The 20,567-nt window shown below is 32.1% G+C and overlaps 1 protein-coding gene across 2 annotated transcripts in view; it reads right to left on the reverse strand.

Moving 5' to 3' along the window:
• LOC118203882 (structural maintenance of chromosomes protein 4-like) overlaps window positions 1–20,567 on the reverse strand; it is a 233,953-nt gene that overhangs the window by 114,503 nt on the left and 98,883 nt on the right. For both annotated transcript variants that reach the window (XM_085822460.1, XM_085822461.1), the window contains exons 8-10: window positions 19,873–20,013; window positions 10,364–10,514; window positions 5,332–5,445 (exon numbers count right to left, since the gene is read on the reverse strand). In XM_085822460.1, the coding sequence (XP_085678586.1) occupies window positions 5,332–5,445; window positions 10,364–10,514; window positions 19,873–20,013 (406 nt within the window). The remainder of the gene's footprint in view (window positions 1–5,331; window positions 5,446–10,363; window positions 10,515–19,872; window positions 20,014–20,567) is intronic.

Consider the following 20,567-nt stretch of genomic DNA (forward strand, 5'->3'; position numbering starts at 1 on the left):
TAGGACTATTGCACCACTGAGTTTAGTTTATCATTTCTTCAATGAAGAAAAGAGAAACTAGTTTGCTAGATAATGAGATCTTGCTGGGTTCAATATGTGTAGAACCAAAACACTGAATTTCATTGGATGACAAACAAATTAAAAAGGCACAGAAAGCCATCTATGAACTTTCATTAAGAATGCTTCCAGTGATGAATTAGATTTTGAGAAATATTTGGATAATATTGAAAAGGCTAAGGCTAGCGAATGAAAATAAAGAACCAACAGCCTTTAGATATAAAAATGATAAAATACAAACAAGATTTCTACATGGCCCTTGAAGAAATAGAGAAATATGATTGCTATTGCAATGCATCCCTTTTAAGCTTATAAAAATCTATCCTGAAAAGTTAAAAGAAGTAGCCCTAACAGTAATAGCTCTTCTTCTTACTCCAAGTCCGTGTGGAAAGACTCTTCTCAGCTCTGAAGTTCATCAAATCGGATCTATGGTCCTTTTAACAAAGAAGATCTTGCCAAAGCTATACTGTTTCTTAGAAATTACTAATGCCAATTTTTCTATTTCATAACAAATGCTAATTAATGTAAATAATTTGCTATGCCATCAATTTTTTTCTGAAGCATCTATTACTTCTTTTATATTAAAAAATAAGCTGTAACCCATGTGTATATGTTTACATATATATGATTGAGTCGAAGTCGGAGTCTTTAAAATTGCAGGAGTCAGAGTCGTAGTCGGTCATTTTCCCTACCGACTCCACAACCCTGCCATCATCACTACCCAGTGCAGAGGTGACTTTACAGGGATATATGAATTGGAGACAAAGAATGATGGTTGATGGCTTTGGATATTGGAATCTCAGGGAAAATGAACACCAGTTTTAGACAAACTATGACTGATCTGCCTAAAGGTTCAGATAATGATCCATAATTGTTCAATATATAGATTTTAAACTCGATAAAACATGTTGCTGGTTTTTCACTTTAAAAAGACAAAATTTTATTCATCTAATATACCACGAAAGTTAAATCTCTCCAACAGACACACCTGCCTTCCTGGGTCGTACTCTGGACTCTTTCCTGCACTGAAATGAGCATACAGCTCTTGTTAGGCAAAAGGTGAACACTTGTCAGTTTTGAAAAGATTGGCTGGTTGTGAAAGGGTTAATAAGACACAATCTTAATCTTACTTCTAACACAGTGGTTCTCAAACTTTTTTTGCTCCGTGCAAATTTAAGAAATTCCTTTTTTTGGGGGGGGGAATTTCTGTCTTGTTAAGAACCCCTGCTATAGCATATATAATGCCTCTTTTAACTAATGTAATGTAATTCTAACTCCCTTAATAAAAATTAACAATAGCTTGGAAAATGTGAAAAACCCCACTCCTTCCTTGATTACTAGAGTAGTTATGTCTACTTCTATTTCTGCCATGCAGTTGCTAACTAACCTAATCTCAGTTAAACATAAAATTTGAAAAAAAATGCTGCAATTTTGCTGCAAAAGCTTTGAAGATAATGATAATGACTACTGGAGAAACAATTAACTTAATTCACAAACTTCAACCAGGCCAATGATTTTATTACAAAAGATCTTGTGCTACTGCAGAATATGACTTTTAACTGCTTGCCTGATTATCCCGAGTTATCTCGGGTTCGTATATATTGCAGTTAATTATTATCCCGAGGAAACTCAGGCGAAGCAGAATTTGTTAGTACGATTTCTTTTATCACGGTTTTACTCGGTCTGGAGGAAATGAAAGGAAATATTTAGCTTTGATTGGCAGTTTGCCATATTTTGTTGGTTGCGCGGTTCTTTTGGAGGGACTGGTCGCGTGTTTCCCTATTGTATAGTATACGTTCGCTTGTGGATTAGTAATGTATAAAGAGAGATGCATGCGTTGGAAAAAAATAAAATATTGGCGATGATGGAAGATAGTGAAAGCAATGATTCTTCAGATAGCGATTATGAAAAGGTTGGGGAAAAAATAAAAAAAAAAAAAAAAAAAAATTCACATCCAACGAGACAGTGTACTCTGTGCTCCCGTGAAAGAGATTCCAGCAGTAAGCCAGTAAGAAAAGAGACCAGATACCAGTGTAGAACGTCAGGTATCACTCTGTGTTGTCCCTTGTTTCAAAAACTATCATACAAAGATTAATATTTAACTTTTTTTGTTTGCCCGAGATAACTTGGGATAGTAAACTAATATTAAAAATAAATGCTTTTACACCTTCAAAAAATTAAAAACTCAAAACCTACATATTTTGGTTTGTTTCGTTTTGTTGTATTTAATAATAAAATAAAAAAATGTGATGATTTTTTTAAATTGTCAAAAAAATTTGTAAGGGAAGCAGTTAAATGGTGCCTTCCAGATTTGAGTCACATAAAAACGAATTTAACAAGGAATGTACATTCTGCAGTCTATTTCACTAAAAACTGTTTTCCCAAAATTCACGGAACATACTGAGGATTTAATGAAAGACAATCACATTGGTACCAAAGCTAGTGTACACAGCAAAATTTTTCCATTTATAAAGTAGCTGGTGTTAACATCACCAGTTTTGAAGCAAACTGAATGCTATTCATATGGCCTTGAGATAGCTTTATTGTTGTAGGACTCTTTCTCCAAAGCCATCTTCTCTCAGAGACTAGATTTCTTCTTTGGGGTTTTTGCCAGCAACAGAACTTCTGACTCAAAACATGTCTACGAGAGATCCCGCCTTTTGAACACTGTTACCAATTCAATTGCACTATAATGAGTGCCTAATCATTATAGAGTACAGGGAAACGAGACAGCAGATTCCAAAGTAAAGAAAAAAATGACCTTTCTACAAAAATTTTATGAACTTTCATTTTGCTAAGAGATTAGCAAAAACAGAATTTAGCAAGATTGCTGACACAACATCGTGCATAAGAGAAAGGCTTGGCAGTACCTCCTGGACAAGAGTTATAATATTCCTGAATCTTTCATGCTACATCATTCCATCTTTTTACCGAACATTGTGGCTTCAAAGACTCAAATTCTTATGCGTGTTCAATTTGTGGCTCTGATCAGGGACAAAGAACACATAAACACACGCTCTTCCCTTAATTATTTTAATTAATCATCAGATGGCTAACAGCTTATGTGCTTAAATGACAAAAACCAGGCATTTCTAAATAAAATAAGTTTAAAAAAAATTGAATTTCAGATTTTATATTACGCACAAAAGAGTGTTTTTTTAATGTATGTGTTACCTTTATTTATTAAATATCATGTTCTTCACACTTAAACCACAAAATTCAATTCAACAACAATATCAAAAAATATTTAAAAGTAATTAGTATTAGTATTATTAAAAGTAATTTTAAAAGTATATTGTTTGCTATATGAATTTTGTATACATGTAAATAATGTTAGTGAAATTATATGTATTTGTGTAATGTAATGTGAAATGCTTAAAAAAAGTGAAATTACACCGGAAAAATAAGATAGCAGGGACAGGCCCATTTAACATTGAGGTATATGGGTGTCTTGTCAAACTGATGAGTAAGCTGTTAGTAATTATTTTTTTGGAACATAAAATGATAAATGTGAATTCAAAATATGAACTGAAAAACCAATTTAGCAACCGCATTTTAGGCTATGAAGTAGTGATGTTAGTTTAATCCCGAAATTTAAATATCACGTTCTTCGAACTTAAACCACAAAATTCAATTCAACAGCAATATCACGAAATAATTTTAAAACGAGCATATCTTTAAAATTTCTGATACAGTTTCATACACTGGAGATAAAAATGTTGAATATGTTGGATGATAAAAACAAAGAAATGTATATTGTATGTCTAATACAGGTACTTTGATATAAAATCGGACTTCTGAAATGACATGCCAATCGTTTTCCATATTTCAATTCTACGACTCAAATTCTGCCTAAATATTAAATTTTGCAAAATTTGGTGTGAAATTTATGGAGAAATTCAAAATTAATCTTGCCATATTTTTCCAGTTTACGCCAAGAATAATGCACTTGGTGAACTTCTTAATTTATAGCAACCTGTTTCCCCACCCACACCTCCTTTTCTTTTCTTTTTTTTTTTTTTTTTTTTTTTTGTACACAAGTGGGAAAAAAAGGTCATTGTTCATACTTTCAAAACGAATATGCCAAACTTCAAAATACTCCAATATGTAAATTCATGTATATCTTACAAAATTTTGAAAAAAAAAAAAAAAAAAAAGGTATGCCTAGAAATACATCTACTTTAAGGGGATGTCAAAAGTTTTATAGGCTATAATACGAAATTTTTTTCGAAAAATTTGTAAAAAATATTTTAAAATACAAATTTTAAAAATAGATCATAAAAAATGTGTGAATTATATTTGTATTAAGCCTAAATTTTTAAATCTGGAAAAAGGAATCAAGTAAGTTTATTAAAAAAAGAGATATTGTATATCAAATTCAATTCACATTGAGGAGCTAAAATTTTGAGAGCTAATTTTTTTAAAACTACTCGTGTGATTTTTTACAAAACTTGGCAGTTTGGCATAATTTGAATCGTAGAATCGAAATATGGAAAACAATCAATATGTCATTTCAGAAGAAGTGAGATTTTGTGTCAAAATATCTGTATTAGAACAATGCTATATATAAATCTAATACATATCCTAAGTCGCGCTTTTGATACATGAAAAATGCAATTCGAATTTCATCAATCGGCCTAGTAGATCGGGAGATATAAAACTGTCACATTCCTTACAGTGTGTATAAAAGTGTTGTCTTTTCATTTTAATTAAATAAAACCTCTTTTTTCTTTAAAAATAGTTTTTTCTCCCTTTTCAACATACAGTAATTAATTAAAGGGTACATAGACCCTTTCTTCAGAGAAAATCCAATTATGCGAGTTTTTTATTATCTGAATGGGGTCTGGTCCCAGTTGATTCGGATAATTGGAATTCTACTGTACTAGCATAATTTCAAGTCTCTTTTATATTACCAAAATAAATCAGACTGGAAAAATATAAATATTTACAGTTAGCAAAAGTTTGTGATAATAATTCAAATGCATTTGCTTTATACGTATACACTCTTAGCTATATTAAATGCAGATGCTATTGCATAACTTAATTTAAAAATTTTGTCATAACTGCATGTAATTTTACTTTCGGAATTTGAAAACGGGTTATCAGCAAAAAATAGTACTGCTTGCATTAAGCGTAGGTAGTTTAGTCTTGCACCCAAAATTTCGAACAGAAAATTGTGTTGCCTTTACATAAATTGTGTGTATATATATATATATATATATATATATATATATATATATTAGATTTGATATAATTACTAAAAAACCTTCATACCTCTGTAAGTTTTGTTTCTTCAACACTTTTTTCTGCCTCAAGCTTCTTTTTCATTTCTGCAAGTTCAGTTGTTTCCTTTTCATATGTAGTTAGCTGCTTTGCCAATTTATTCCGCTGAAAGTTAACTTAAATAGTACACAAAAAACACCAGGGTTAACAAGATTGAAAATTGCTATTTAGATTTCGCTTGATATAAAAATGTTATTACATATCAATGTTTTAAACAAAACAAATTAAATAAATTAAATTAAACAAATTAAATAAATAAATTAAAGCTATGTATTCATGCAGTATAAAGCAAGTGCTTGTATTTCATAAAGAACTATTTTCTTACTTAAGTTATTCAGAAGTTCTAGCATCAGATTATTGATGAAAAGCAAATAAATAGAAAAGAAAGAAATTTAAATAATGCGATTCACCATATGAACTATAAATAATAATTATTTCTATTTTGCAAAGAACTGTTTTTTAAAATGAAACATCAGGGCATATTATTCAATAATGATGACTACAATTAAATCTCGATAGATATGTCAATGTAGATATATTCAAACTGACAAATTTAATTTTCTTATTGCATTCAAAAAATGAACAAATAAATAAAATAAACATAAGGTTCCTAGAGGCATCAAATACTTATTTTATTTATATTTTAATTTTAATTACATGGCCAGAATTTCAGGTAACAGTTCTTTCAATGTGTTCATAAAAATAAAAATCAGGATCAGTTTAACACACACACAAATCATGTGCACTATTAATGCCGCCTGAAAGAAATATACAAAAATAAAATAGTAAACTGGTTTAAATACTAGAATTGTGTGCTTTGCCATCACTTCTTTATAAGGTAAGCTTTAAACATCTCATTGGAAAAAAATAATAATCATTTTAACAAGTTTCTGAACTTGACAGAGGAAGAATTCTCACTTAGAGAGACTGTGTATTATCCTTCACAGAAATCAACGATTGCACTTGTTAAAACCAACTTGAATTGATATGAATATGAAATTACTAGGTACAGGATGCATGGATCAACCAGTGGAATGATTGCAGCATCCTCATCACATTTAAGAATGAGAGATAATGCATGTTATATGCATGGCAATCATAAATGGCAAAACAAAATCAGAACCCAAACACAAAAACTAGAATCTGCTGTACAACAATCAGTGTCAGCATGTATGATTTGATGTTGTCCGCAAAAAGAGGGATCTTTACAAAGTATCCATTGCTAAAATAACTTTTGTTTCTACTCCACAGACATATGTAGCTGTAATGCTGGACATGGACAAGTAACATTGTCTTTTCTGATGTATCTCTGTTCTGCCTATAAATGCTATGATGCTCATATCAAAGTCTGACAGCACTGCAGTGGTAAAGATCTTGTTCTTCACATTACACCATACTAGTCCACCACCTGGAATTATAATTTGGAGTGAATTTTAATCTTTGATCCACCTAATATGCACTGGTGGCACATTCTAAAACCTCTATTTTATTTTTGAAGTTTAGGAGGCTGCTGTTCTACCTTTTTTCCAAGACTTGCCTATGGCCAAGTTTAAACAGTTAAAATGACTTCAGACAACATGCAACATTCAACAATTCTTCACTGCCTACCAAATCACAGTGCTGTCTTGGCATGCCCACCAAATACATTTAGTTACTGAGTAGCAAACATATGGCCCAGCTAACATCAGCCATAGATATGCTAGATGAAGACTAGCAAAATGTGAAACAGCATGGCTTAACATATGCCAAGTTCACATCCAAAGACTCCTTTTTCCAATATAAAGGTGTGTCACCAGAGATATGCCAACCATGGTGATTATATAAAAAATCCATTTGTTTCACGAACAAGGATGCAATTTTTTATTATTTTTTTATAATAATTATTTGTCATGTAAATATGTAATTTGAATCTTAAGTTATTTATGGTAAAGTATTTTTGGATAGCTAGAAGAGTATTTTTGAAAGCAGTTTACAAACACAAATATCTTAGACTCTGCCCTTTTTTTTTTTTTTTTTTTTACCATAAATAATCTCTCAAAGAATGGCAGAACCTTCACAGAAATTTCATTCAGATAGGCAAAATATTAGGTAGTTGTGAGATGCCTCATTGTGGAATTAATTAACAAATTAGAACACTTATTATTATTATTTTGTAATATCTTTTTTAGCATATTAATGGTTAAGAGTATAAAATTATTCCAATTTATTATATAAAGACAATTACAGATAACCCCCGATTTTCATAGCATTCAGTTTCCATGATTTTAGATTAATATGGCTGAAAAAGAGCAGAATTTCCATTTACCTGGCCTTGAATTTTGCTTTAACGTAGGCTAGACCAATGTAAAAATTATATATTATTATTATTAGTTTGCAGCAATACAGCTTTCAAATAGATATCATAAGAAATGAGATACTTTTCAAAAAAGCTTTCATAAAAAAAGAACCTAAAATCAGAAACATACAGAAAAAGGTGTCTTTACATGGTACTCTGTAGTTGTAAACATGAAAGTGAAAAACAGTGTAATATTTGAAAAACTGAAAATTTGGCTTTGTTTCCATTCTAATCAATTTAATGCTACATGCATACCTAAGCTGCTTGATTTAAGTAATACGGCTTCAAATGAACTTGAAAAGCTAATGGAAGAACTGAACTTAATGATGTAGAATTACTAAAGCTTGCGATTGGTTCCACATCCACAATCTAGAAAACAGATTGTGTGATAAAAGAGTTCCAACACTTAACTGTATGTACTATAGTATAAAGGACTTGCAAAGTCTAACCAAAGAACTGGGAAATTTCTTCATTGGGAATGATTTGAACATAGACAGAAGTTTAAAATTTGGAAGAGAATTGAATAATTGCCTGGCTCTATATCATTATCAGGAAATTTATAATGCACTGAGTAAAGATTTGAAACAATCTTTGATTATGGATTTCAGTAAAACAGGTCCTACCATATTTCAGGAAAGGGAATTGGAGGGAGGGACACCTGAAACTGAGAAAATCAGCAGGATTCTAGATATACTACAAAGAAACAAAACAAGAGCTGTTGTGTTATTAAACAGAGATGAAACAGAACAAGAGCTGTTGTGTTAAACAGAGATGAAACAGAACAAGAGCTGTTGCTTTTTTTTAATTTTTTTAAAATTATGCTATGTATAGAATTTTGTTGAATCAAATAATGCATATACATACCATTCTATCTTACAAAAAAATAAATAACACTGTTTTGTATGGATTTGTTAAATTTATTACATGTGTATTTCTTTTCAATGCAAATTGTGGACTTGAACTGCATGATTTCAGTTTATACAGATTTTTTTTTTTGGAAACCAATCTACTGTGCAAATTGAGGATTACCTGCACTAAGTCTGAAGAATTACATCAAAAGTGCTAAAAAAAATCTTCAAGAAATTTAAAACTGTTGCAGACAGACTACTTAGAATGCAAAGCTTATCTGTGAAATCAAGAGGCAAAAAACTTACCATATTAAATACCTATGTTTTTACAGTTATATTATACATTGAAGTGCCACTGAAATAGGGATAGACATGGCTATGCACATTTTATAGTGCTGTGTGGCATCTATGCTCACGTGAGGAAGTTGTGGTAAATGCACATACAGCTAGTACTATGATTGTTCTTAATCAGTCGTTTCAATTGCCAGTATGGGTAAAACTTCTGATTTAGACAGCTTCAATCTCGGACAGATAGTAGGCACTCGACGCATGGGCCATACAATTTCCAAAATCCTCAGTCGGCTAGGATTTTCAAGGTCGACAGTGTCAAGAGTATAGCGAGAAAACACAGATAATGGGAAAAAGAACTAGCCATCGGGCAATTTGCAAAGGACAATTAACCTAGAACAAACGTGGTGTCAAACGGCTCATCTGTATTGTACATAGTCAATGAAGCCAAACATTAGCTCAAATTACCACCCAGCTGAATCAAGGCGACAGTTGTACAGTCAGTAAAAGAATCGTGCAACGCTCACTTTACCATATGGGCTTCGGAAGCCGTAGACCCACGAGAGCACCAATGCATGCCATCGAGCTGCACTTCTTGCCTGGGCAAGAGAATACAGAGAATAGACTCTAGTGAACTTGAAATGAGTAGCAAGGAGTGATGAGTCTCGATTCGGACTAATTAATACCAATGGGAGGCTGAGAATATGGCGTAAGCCTCATGAAGCCATGAATCCTGTATGGTAAATTGGAACTGTACAAGGACATGGTGGCTTAATCATGGTCTGAGATGTTTTCTCTTGGCAGTATTTGGGATCTTTGGTACTTGTACCAACCTCCCTCAATATGATTCAGTACATAGAACTGCTGCGTGATCATCTCCATCCATTTATGTTGTCCTGTCGTTTACTTGGAAATGGAGTATTTCAGCAAGATAACTGAATCTCTCCCAGGTCCTGGCTGAATGCCTGGTTGGATGTACATTCTTCTAACTTCTCTGTCATAAGTTGCCTACTTAAAAGCCCTGACTTAAATTCTACTGAGCATCTTTTGGAGTTTTGGAGTTTGAACACTAGCTTGTTTTTGTTTTGTTTTTTTGAAACCTCATCACACAACACTAGCAACTCTTCCTATATTATAAACAGCTCTATCCGATGTTTCGCAAGCCATTCCCGTAGAATGCTTCCAGAAACTTATTGAATCTATGCTTCGTCATTTGGGAGCCATTATAAAGGCCAGAGGAGGCCCAACTCGTTATTGACTAGCTATCCCTAATTCAGTGGCACTTCAGTGTAGTTCACAACTCTAATATCTTTCATTTGAATCTCATGTAGAAACTGTACATATAGTTAAAGAAGTAATCAAATTACAAAAATATTATGCTAATAATTAAAATGAAATATCTATTATTTTCAAAGACATTATTAGTGGTTTCTTAACTAATAACTGAAATCACTTTTAATCATATAAAATGTTCAAATGTTTTCAAGTATGAAACATTATTTTCAAGAAATAGGCAAACAAAAGTTTGATGATAAAAATTAACATAACAAACCTCGTTTTTTAAAGTTTCCAAATTGTTTTCAAAAACTTCTATTTTATTTTTTGCATGCTTCATGTCTTCATCATAAGCTACATCTCGTCGCTCCAGTTCTTTATATTTTTCTTTACTTTCCTCGACTGTTTTTAATAGAACATCATAGTGCCTATAAGATAATTAATTTGTTCAAGAAATAAAAATCTACATAAATTTTAAGAACAAAGCAGGTGGGTAACTTCACAGGGTATCAATTATCTGCCTCAAAATTAATATCTTTAAATGGAGCTTTTGAAGAGAAACTGGTTTGTATTTATATTAAAAAAATTAATTTAAAAAAAAGGGGGAGAAAGCCATAAAAAGCGTTTAAGCAATCAGCACATAAATCGACAGAAATCATTTCAAGGTGCAGTTACTAAAACTCAGTGATCTTGAACATTAAATTAACGTGAAAAACTCAAGTATGAAGTAAAAATTCACTTTCCCACTGAAAAGGTGTAAGGGAAAGAAAGAAAAAATACTTAGGTCTTGCTTTAAATAAAAAGCCTAGGAGGGATTTACTAATGTGTTAGACATGAGACATGACATGACATAATTAGATATAAATCTAGAGATCTATAGGAGCAAAATAAAATATAATAAATATATCAGACAAACATATAAAATATCTACAGGTTTTCCTTAGCTAGTAGGAAGAAATAATCTGTATAGCAATATCACCAAACCTCAGAAGGCAGAGAATTGGCCTTCACTTGTGGGCTGTTTAGTATTTTGACAATGCCAACTACCTATGATCCTAAGAAGAACGTAAATTGTGGTGATAGTGATAAGAAGCGCCCCTTGTGCCCCCACATGTGTGCTGATAAATATGGCAACCCTAGGTAGAAGCGGAGAGAGAGAGAAGAGAAACTAGCTGTTCAAGGAGCAGCATGCATATTTGAAGTCTTGAAATAAAGATAAATTTTTACTGTGTATTATGTCTGCTTAAAGTTATTGATGAAGTGAGAACACTTAATGTAATATCCACAACCATTACCACATTGGTGACATCTGGACTTCGCTAAATCAGGCCATGTGAATAGCTCAAAAGTCCAGTACAAAGTACAAAATCCGGACGTCCATTATCCGGAATAATCTAAAATCCAGACCTCAGAACCACCAAAACCATTTTTCTCATAGGCTTTACGCATGCGCATTTCATTCCCCCCTCTGTGCATAATAAAACATCTAGAGAATCCCGATTCTTAATTTCACTTCGGCACTAAATACAAAAATACCTTGTTATTGAAGAAACAATCATTTTAGCATAAATTTGTACTATCACTAATTTGGCTTCATTGCTGCATATCTATCTGCTTTGGCATACCTCTCAAACCAAAACATTCCACGTAGATACATTGTTGATCTGACACCAACCTGGCGAAACATTATTTATCATACTCTTCTTTCATCACTGCATGTTTATCAAAACATGACAACTTAAGGAATGACTCATGTAGTGAAGCTTAATTTTTTTTTTTTTTTTTTTTTTTTTATGTTAGTAACTGAATAATAAAGGAGTATGGTAACATTTTATAATGACATTACGCTTGGCTAGATTTAAGTTAAATGCACTAAAAAATGTTGATGAGGAAAAATTTACCAAAAATTTCCTTCCATATGCTAGAAATGGATTTTGTTGATGATACTCATAGACCCAAAAATTACATTTAGGGCTATTTGAATTAAGAATAACTGATCTGTTATTCACATAAGCCCAGAACCAGCGCCAGGGTTCGTATGGCCGCACCGAGTCGCAGAATTTAGGACTAATAAAGACTGCATCAGGGGGTGAAATATCTAGCGCAGGCTCTCAAAAAGGCTTAAGTATATGTGGGAATTTATTTGTTCAGAAATCTGATAAGCCTTAAGCATGTGCAAGAAATACACATAAGTATAATAAATAACTAAACTAATATAATTCAGGCTTAATTATCTCAAAACGCGATAGAAGCAAGATAAAATTTAACAGAACTTGTCGTTAGGCACCAACAATCATGATGCATAGCCAAATATATATATAGTCAAGGATAGTTAAATTTGATGATGACAGCTGCTAATTTTAAAGGTTATCGGATATTCCAAAACAAAGGTGAAATTTTCGAATTAATAGATTTTGTAAAGAAAGGTGGAGAAGTGGTAATAAATAAATGAAGATGATATAAAAGAAGTTTTTCATTGTGATGACAATGATTCTCAATCAGGAATCAATTAATGAATGGTGAAATCTGTAGTATAATTCTAGATCAAGAAAATACTGTTATCGATAGTAAAGAAAGTGACAGAGAAGTTATTGAAAATAAGAAAATTTCGATTGACAAGTTAGTCGGAATTGTCAACACAGCAGTTACAGGACTTCAACAATGTAACTAAAGAGATTATGTCTGTCTATAGAATTAAAGAGAAAGTATTAGCACAAAAAGCAAAGCAACTTAAAGAACTTACATTGTGAAAGAAATGTTTAAAATAAGGTAAGTAAATTAATATTAAGCTTTTTTTTTTTTTTAGTTGTAAATTTTGATACCCTTTAGATCATAAATACTTCATTATTTCATAAATCATGATTTCATATTTTTAATTTTATAATTTCTACATGCCATCTTACTAGATTTAAACTGCTGATCTAATATCCGGAAAAATCCCAAATCTGGAATCACCGAAGTCCCGACGAGTCAGGATTTCGGACTTTGTACTGTACTTTCGGTTTTGACAGAATGCCATCTCAAGACTTCCAAACCAGAACTTTTGGATTAAATCGATTTTTATCCTCTGGATCACAGATGAGTAGCAATTACAGTTCATTTTATCATTTTGGTTTCTACTTATCATTCGTATTTTATTTTCTATGGTAGAATTTTTACTTTTGTTTTGGCTTAAACCTTGCACAATATCTGATGTAAATGCCATCCAAGTTCCGGTTTATAGCCGATCAGAATATTCTGTTTTCTGGTATCATAGACATTTTGGAAAACGATGTAGAGAAGATAAGTGTATCAAACCTTGTTCATGGAAGGGACACGAAACCTGCAAAGAAAAGAGGCAACTTAATTCTTTGCCTAAATTTTTACGTTGCCTGTTCATTCGTGATCAGAGAACAAACGTTTTATTCTTGGTTGATACCGGCTCTGATGTGTCTTTACTTCCTGCAAACAATTCACAAAACAAAACTCTCCCCAACAAATACTTCTCGCTGCTAATTCTTCAACTATCCAATTTTTTGGTAAAAAAACACTTTCTTTGGATTTGAAAATAAGATGACAGTTTACTTGGACTTGCAGCAAATGTTAGTACACCCATTCTGGGAGCAGATTTCCCTCATTTCTTTGAATTGGTGCCTGATCTTAGAAACAAATGTCTCAAAGATTTAAAAACAAAGTTTTAGAACGTAGGCTGTGTGAAAAATGCAGATATTTATTCAGTAAAAACTGTCTTCAGTGACACACCTTATCACAAAATTTTAAAAGAATTTCCTTCCATTACTAAATTACCAGATTCTAACCAACCTGTTAAAAACAACACTTTTCATCATATCATTACTAAAGGTCCACCAGTGGTTGCGAAATCTCATTGATTAGAACCAGATCACTTAAAAACAGCAAAGCAGATCGCTTAAAAACAGCAAAGCAAGAATTTCAAACTATTAAGACCATCGAGAAGCAATTGTGCATCCCCACTTCATATGGCTCCAAAAAAAGGGACCTGTAGAAGATTATTGTGTGTTGAATGCACAAACGATAAAAGATAAATACCTGTTCCATGCTTAGCTGATTTTACTGCCTGATCAGATACCAATCAACTCCGCCAACATTTACAAAACCACCATATGTACACCATTCAGTTTATTTGAAAGTACTCATACCCAATTCAGTTTATGTAACGCATCCGTGACTTTTCAACATTTTATAGATGAAGTCACACGAGATTTAGAAGGTGTTTATGCTTTCGTCCCTGAGAAACACTGCACGCATTTGAAAGCTTTATTTTCAAAACTTCAAGAAGACAGACTTTGCCTAAATGTTTCAAAATGCACCTTTGGTCAAACATCTATTGATTTCTTAGGTTTTTACCTTAGTGAAAAAGGAATTGAACCTCTTCCTGACAAAGTCAAATGTATTTTAGATTTCCCTCAACTTACCTCTTACTCAGCTTTCCCGATTTTTAGGCATATTTATCTTTTACAGATGTTTCACACCTAAAGCATCACACATTCTTTCTCCTTTAATAAAACTGTTAGAAGGGCATATCAATAAAAAGAAACCATGTCCTCGTGTTAAGGATTCCTCGTCGCCGTTAAATTGGAATGAAAATGCTGAACAAGCCTTTATAACTGCCAAAAATGCCACTGCTCAGGCTACCCTTTTGAGACACCCTATTCCCAGAGACCAGTCAATCATCTGGGTAGACGCTTCAGCCGTCGCAATATGCGGCATTCTTATGCACTTGTCCCAACAAACATGGGAACCTACAGCATTCTTCTCTATAAAATTGAACAAAAGTCAACAGAAATGGTCTGCATAAAATAGGGAATTATTTCTTATTTATTCTGCAATAAGAAATTCTGACACATGTTAGAGGGCAGAAATTTTCAAATTTATACGGATCAGAAACCGTTAATACAGTTCAAAGTCTTTAATCTGGACTCGTCGGGACTTCGGCGATTACGGATTAGGGATTTCTCCAGATTATAGAACATCAGTTTAAATATGGTAAGATGGCATGCAGAAATTATAAAATTAAAAATATGAAACCATAATTTATAAAATAATGAGCAATTATGATCTAAAGGGTATCAAAATTTACAAAAAAAAAAAGCTTAATATTTATTTGTTTATTTTATTAAACATTTCTTTCAACGCGCGCATGCATAAAGCATACATTAAACATAGTCGAAAATAGAAAATTGCAACCAGAAAACTATAGATGTGTATTCGTGATATTTATAATGACGAGGAATTTGATTTAAATCATATCAAAGATGGAGTACATCGAGATGAAATACTACATTTAGTAAGGAATTATAAGCCGAATAAAATAAAAACATCTGCCCTGAAGATGAGGATAGTGCAGACAGATCAACTTCCAGTTCATTGCGCGCCGCGACGTCCACCCCCTCCCCACAGAGCAGCGTGAAATTGATAAACAGATTTCGGAAAGGTTAGAGAAATAAAGGATATGCCTTTATCCATTTTTTGCAGCAATTCCACTTTTTGTTTGATGGACATCGAAATATGCTTTCGCTTTGTAGATCCTTTGGCAGCTCCAGAATCGGAAACTCTTTTTGACATAATCGAAAGTTCAAGCTTACTTTTTATAAAATTGCTCTAACAGTCTGCAAAAATTAATAAGCAGGATCCAATTAGAAGATTAAAAACAATGCAATCTGAAACATTAACTGAAATAGATAATTAGATAATTTTAGCCTAGCTTATACCATCCTTTATACATCAAACGTGCATGCGTAAATGCATATACGCAAAAAGTTTGTAGCTTTGAGGTCCGGATTATTGATCATTCTGGATTATGGATGTCTGGATTAAAGACTTTGTGCTGTATATGCTTTTAAGCAAAATATCCTCACAAAACACACAAACAAACTAACATTTCGCATTTATAATATTAGATAGGATTAACAAAATTAAGGAGAACAGATTTTAAGTTTTATTATTGCTCATCCTATTAAGTTCATCCTCACCTCTGTGGTGACCGGGAGTGAAAGAATAGTCCCAATGTAGTAGTTCATGCATGTCGTAAAAAATGACTAAAATGGGTACCCGGGATCTGAGGGTATATAGCCGGGCACCCTGCCGCTGGGGATATCAGGAAGAAGAACTAACTCTGAACTAACTCTCTTTTAAAGAACTAGATATAGTATAATATATAAGGAATTCAGAGAATTAAATGGGCAGGACACTTGTGCAGAACGGATGAAAATCGTGTAACTAAAAAGATCTTCTTAGCCAGACCATTCAACACCCGAAAAAGAGGGAGACCTAGGTGGCTCAACTGTTTGGAAACAGACTTAAGAAATTTAAAAATAAACAATTGGATGCCCATGGCCAGGGATAGAGGGGCTTAGAAAGTGATTCTGAGGAAGGCAAGGGCCCATCCTTGGCTGTCTGGCCATTGAAGAAGATGTTCATCCTAGTTCCAAATTCCGTGCTGATTAGTATGTATTTTGCATACTGCATTCTAGCTGTCATACAATAGTGTGCTTCAGAGAATGCTTCAAGTTATCTCAAAATCTAACAGTAATGAATCATATTCCAATCATCTAATAGTAACAAATATTATTAATGAGTTCATTAAATTATTCATTGCTATTACTGTATTAATGAAAGCAGATTATCAAAAATCGCATTCCCACCTGCACACATAAAAGCTCTGTTCTCATTTCCTAAGTTTTTAAAACAAAATATGCATATATAAATGAAGTGTGAAAGCAAAGTAATAAAATTCACAAATTCCCGAGAGAGCAGAAATAGTAAATGTTATATTAAACACTGTATACATTTTGCTGTAAATAATTAATATGTGTTAGTCTAAATTAAATCCAAATAAACATTAAAAAATCGCAAACATAGCAACCCATTCTAGACAAACAGCCTCTGACAAACATGTAAATTTTACTGTGTCTATAGAGGGGACAAATGACCACTCTAATTCTCAATAGAGAAAAATCAAGGAGGGGGGGCAAGTGTTTTTGATTGCTTCGATCTGAATGCTGTATTATGAGAATTTTGGCAGGGTTTTAGGAGGTTAAGCTGGGTGGATTGCTGATCTTCTGACATGTTAAAAATCCAGTATCACTCATCCAGCTAATCTTCTCATAGTAACACTCAAGAGGTTTATTGATTTATTTTAAATGTTAATAGTTTTTGCAGTGTAATACAAATTAAAATTCCAGTTCCATCAATAAATTAATTAAATGGCACCATTTATTTTTTTAATTACTTAAAAACTTTGAACCCCATTTCTTTAATTACTAGTTTTAAAGGGTGACTAGAGAGGCTGCAATTAATTTGTGGAATAACGTGAACACAGGAGAGAAGTCACTCTCTACAGGGTTCATCGCCACATTTTAGTTAAAAAAATAAGCACCTATAAGCACTTTTCAAGCACATTTTAAGAAAAAAAAAATAAGCACCTGTCTAATTACATTATACACAACTGCATAACTTCAAAAATTAAACTTGTAATTTAAAATATGAGAAATGCAGTATTTATTAAGAGAGAATAAGCATCACCTCAACCATGGAAAATAATTACTTTTTTTAAAAAATTTTAAATAACAGTTCAATTTACAGAACTAGTTTACGAGAGAAAAAAAAAAATAAAAAAAACCTATGCAGAACTAAACTATATTACAAGATTTAATGATGAAATTTCAGTTCAAAATAGAGGAAATAAATAATAATAAGGCATATCTATTCTATTCGCTTGGAACTTAATAATAAATACAATTTATTTTTCCACTCATATTATTATTTAACTAATTTAAATCTAAATTCTGAACATTTTCTAAATTTTCATCATATATCAGTTTTTCCTTAATAGATATTGCAAGCAAAGTAATTTAAGTAAAAAAGAGGAACATTTCTGAAATCAGAAGACAGAAATTTGCTTCATGCAGTCATCCTTTAACAGTAAAAGCTTAACTACCCACATACTTGGAAATTGGCGAATATTCGGACAGTCGAGTATAACTTGAAAAAGAGGAGCGGAAGGGGGGATAGACTTTAGCCGTTCTTTAGATTTTTCTGCTAAATAATGCTTTTGACATTTCGATATGTGCATCATATAAAAACAAACCAATGGAACAGAAAAATATTCTACTTAGCAAGCACAGTAAAACTCTTTTAAGTGTTCCTAAACAAATCTTGGACCGAACTCCAAAATTAATTATCTCTGCAAAATATCGCAAACGTTATACGTGCGCCGTAATTCCTCCCTACATGATATTACGCAATCGGATTCAACAGCCGTCGATATTGTGAGAATAAAGAACTAAATAAAGGAAAAGAAAGAGACTTACCAATCTGGGGTGTTTTTCATTCTAATTTTCAACAGACTGTGTTAAATTTCCGGAATAGAATCATTCTTCGCTTGGGTTGGTAGACCGCAGAACTTTTAGTCCTATTCAATCCCAATTGAAAAATGACTAAAAAAAAAAAAAAAAAAAAAAAAAAAAAGAGAGGTCCGTTGCTCGTTTTGCAGCGAACTGTAACAGTTTCAATATTCGAGATTTTGCGGAAAAAGGGAAGAATCTCCCAGCCTTCGTACTGTATAATGTATTGGCCAAAAAAATGGAATTATTTTGACTATTCGATTACTTTCCCTTTATTTAAGCCATTCCGAATATTATTAATTAGAAAGCTAATTTGTGTTAAAACACAACCATTTTTGGAAGTTTACTATACTTCAGCAGTTACTGCAACTATGTTATTATAAACATTCATACATATGCTCATAATATAAGCATAACGATCATAATAAACACGAATATGAACTGACCAAGCGAAACGAGAATGCAAATTATTAAGATCTTGATAGAAATTCAAATGTGTGTAGTATTTGGGTGGGAGAAAAAGAATGCCGAATGTACCAGAATTTTCTACTGCTTTCGCAATTATTTGACCAACAGAATGACGGGCACCCATCTGTACTCTCCGCGTACACCAAAGGTTATGTTAATGCAGAGAAAGAGGGAAAAGCTATTTCCAGGAGTATGATTCACCATTTGACATTCCATTTTTATTAGGAAGAAAAGTTGTTTATTTAGTTTCGGCTTTGGTACGGGGAAAAATTGTGCGTTCATTTAAAAAAAAGCACTAAAAGCAAATAATAAGCACTAAAAACAAAAAATAAGGGCTTTAAAGAAAAAGTAAGCACCTATAAGGGCCTTTATATTTTATTTTCAAATATAAGGACTTATAAGCACTTATAAGGACCGCTACGAACCCTGCTCTAACTTTCAAAGCACAGAAATATTATAAATGTACAGATTAGATTGTCTAAATATAGCTAAGGCCTAAACTCCATTCCAGTTTTAATTGAAGGAAATCAGAAAGGAATTCCAATCAAGTAATAAGGCTGAGAAAATTAAAGGAAGTTTTCTTGAGCAGAATTTTTAATTATTCACAGTTATAAAATTTGGAATCTGATCATAAGTAAACAGATAATTTTTAAGATCTGAAAACTAAATTTCAAATCCATTTAACACTAGAACATAAAAAAGGAAACAATTTTTGCAGAATCCATGAATATTTTGAAGATATCAAAAGCAGCAAACATAATTAAACCTAAAATATTTATTTTAGTGAGAAAAATAAAACTGTGAAAATTTTAATGAAAGTTAGAATTTTTTCAAAAGCTATTTCATTGTTGCTCAGGATAAACAGGAATCGTTCAATAGCAATGATATAGTTTTAAAAAAAGGCTTCTAAGAAAATGCAGTATCATATTGAATATAAAGAAAATATTGTATTTACCCATTTAATTCACGAAGCTCACAGTCAATAGACTTTTTGGAAGCTCTTACACTTTCTAATTTCTTTTTCAGAGTACCCATTTTATTTACTAAATCTTCTTTACCTTTAATTATATTCTCAAGTTCAGTTTCAGTCTCAAACCTATAAAATGTAACATTCAAAATTTATGATACTAAACCACAGTTATAATCTTTTTTATTTAATAAACAGAGAAGACCATTATTAACAAAGAGCCAAAAATTAATTGACTAAATATATATATTAAATATAAAGGAACTTTTAACAAATGCCAGAACATTTCAAGAAATTTATTTAAGATTTATCACATTCACAGGCAGTGGTAAGTGGCAAGCAGTATGTAAGTGATTATTCTATATCTAACTGCAATAATGCATGGCATTACAAACATCTTTTGTTAATTACACTAAAAATTAAAGAATTAGCTATAGTATTTTTAATTTGATCAATTTGTTATACCAGAATCTAGTTTTATAATTTGAATAATATATCAAGACTTTTTGTCACAAAATTATAAAATACTGTTAGAGGCAGCAGCTTGCCAAGACAGAAAAATCCTGAGGAAAAGGGGTAATGCCTACTCTTAGAATTAGCATTTCACTAGGTTGCATGAGTTAATGCCACAATGACGTGGGAAAAAAAAAAAAAAGACTACAGATGTTTTTGATATTAATATT

The sequence above is a fragment of the Stegodyphus dumicola genome, chromosome 8 (genome assembly GCF_044657685.1).
Source record: "Stegodyphus dumicola isolate Sdum_Otavi_A_Nest chromosome 8, ASM4465768v1".
Lineage (NCBI taxonomy): Eukaryota > Metazoa > Arthropoda > Arachnida > Araneae > Eresidae > Stegodyphus > Stegodyphus dumicola.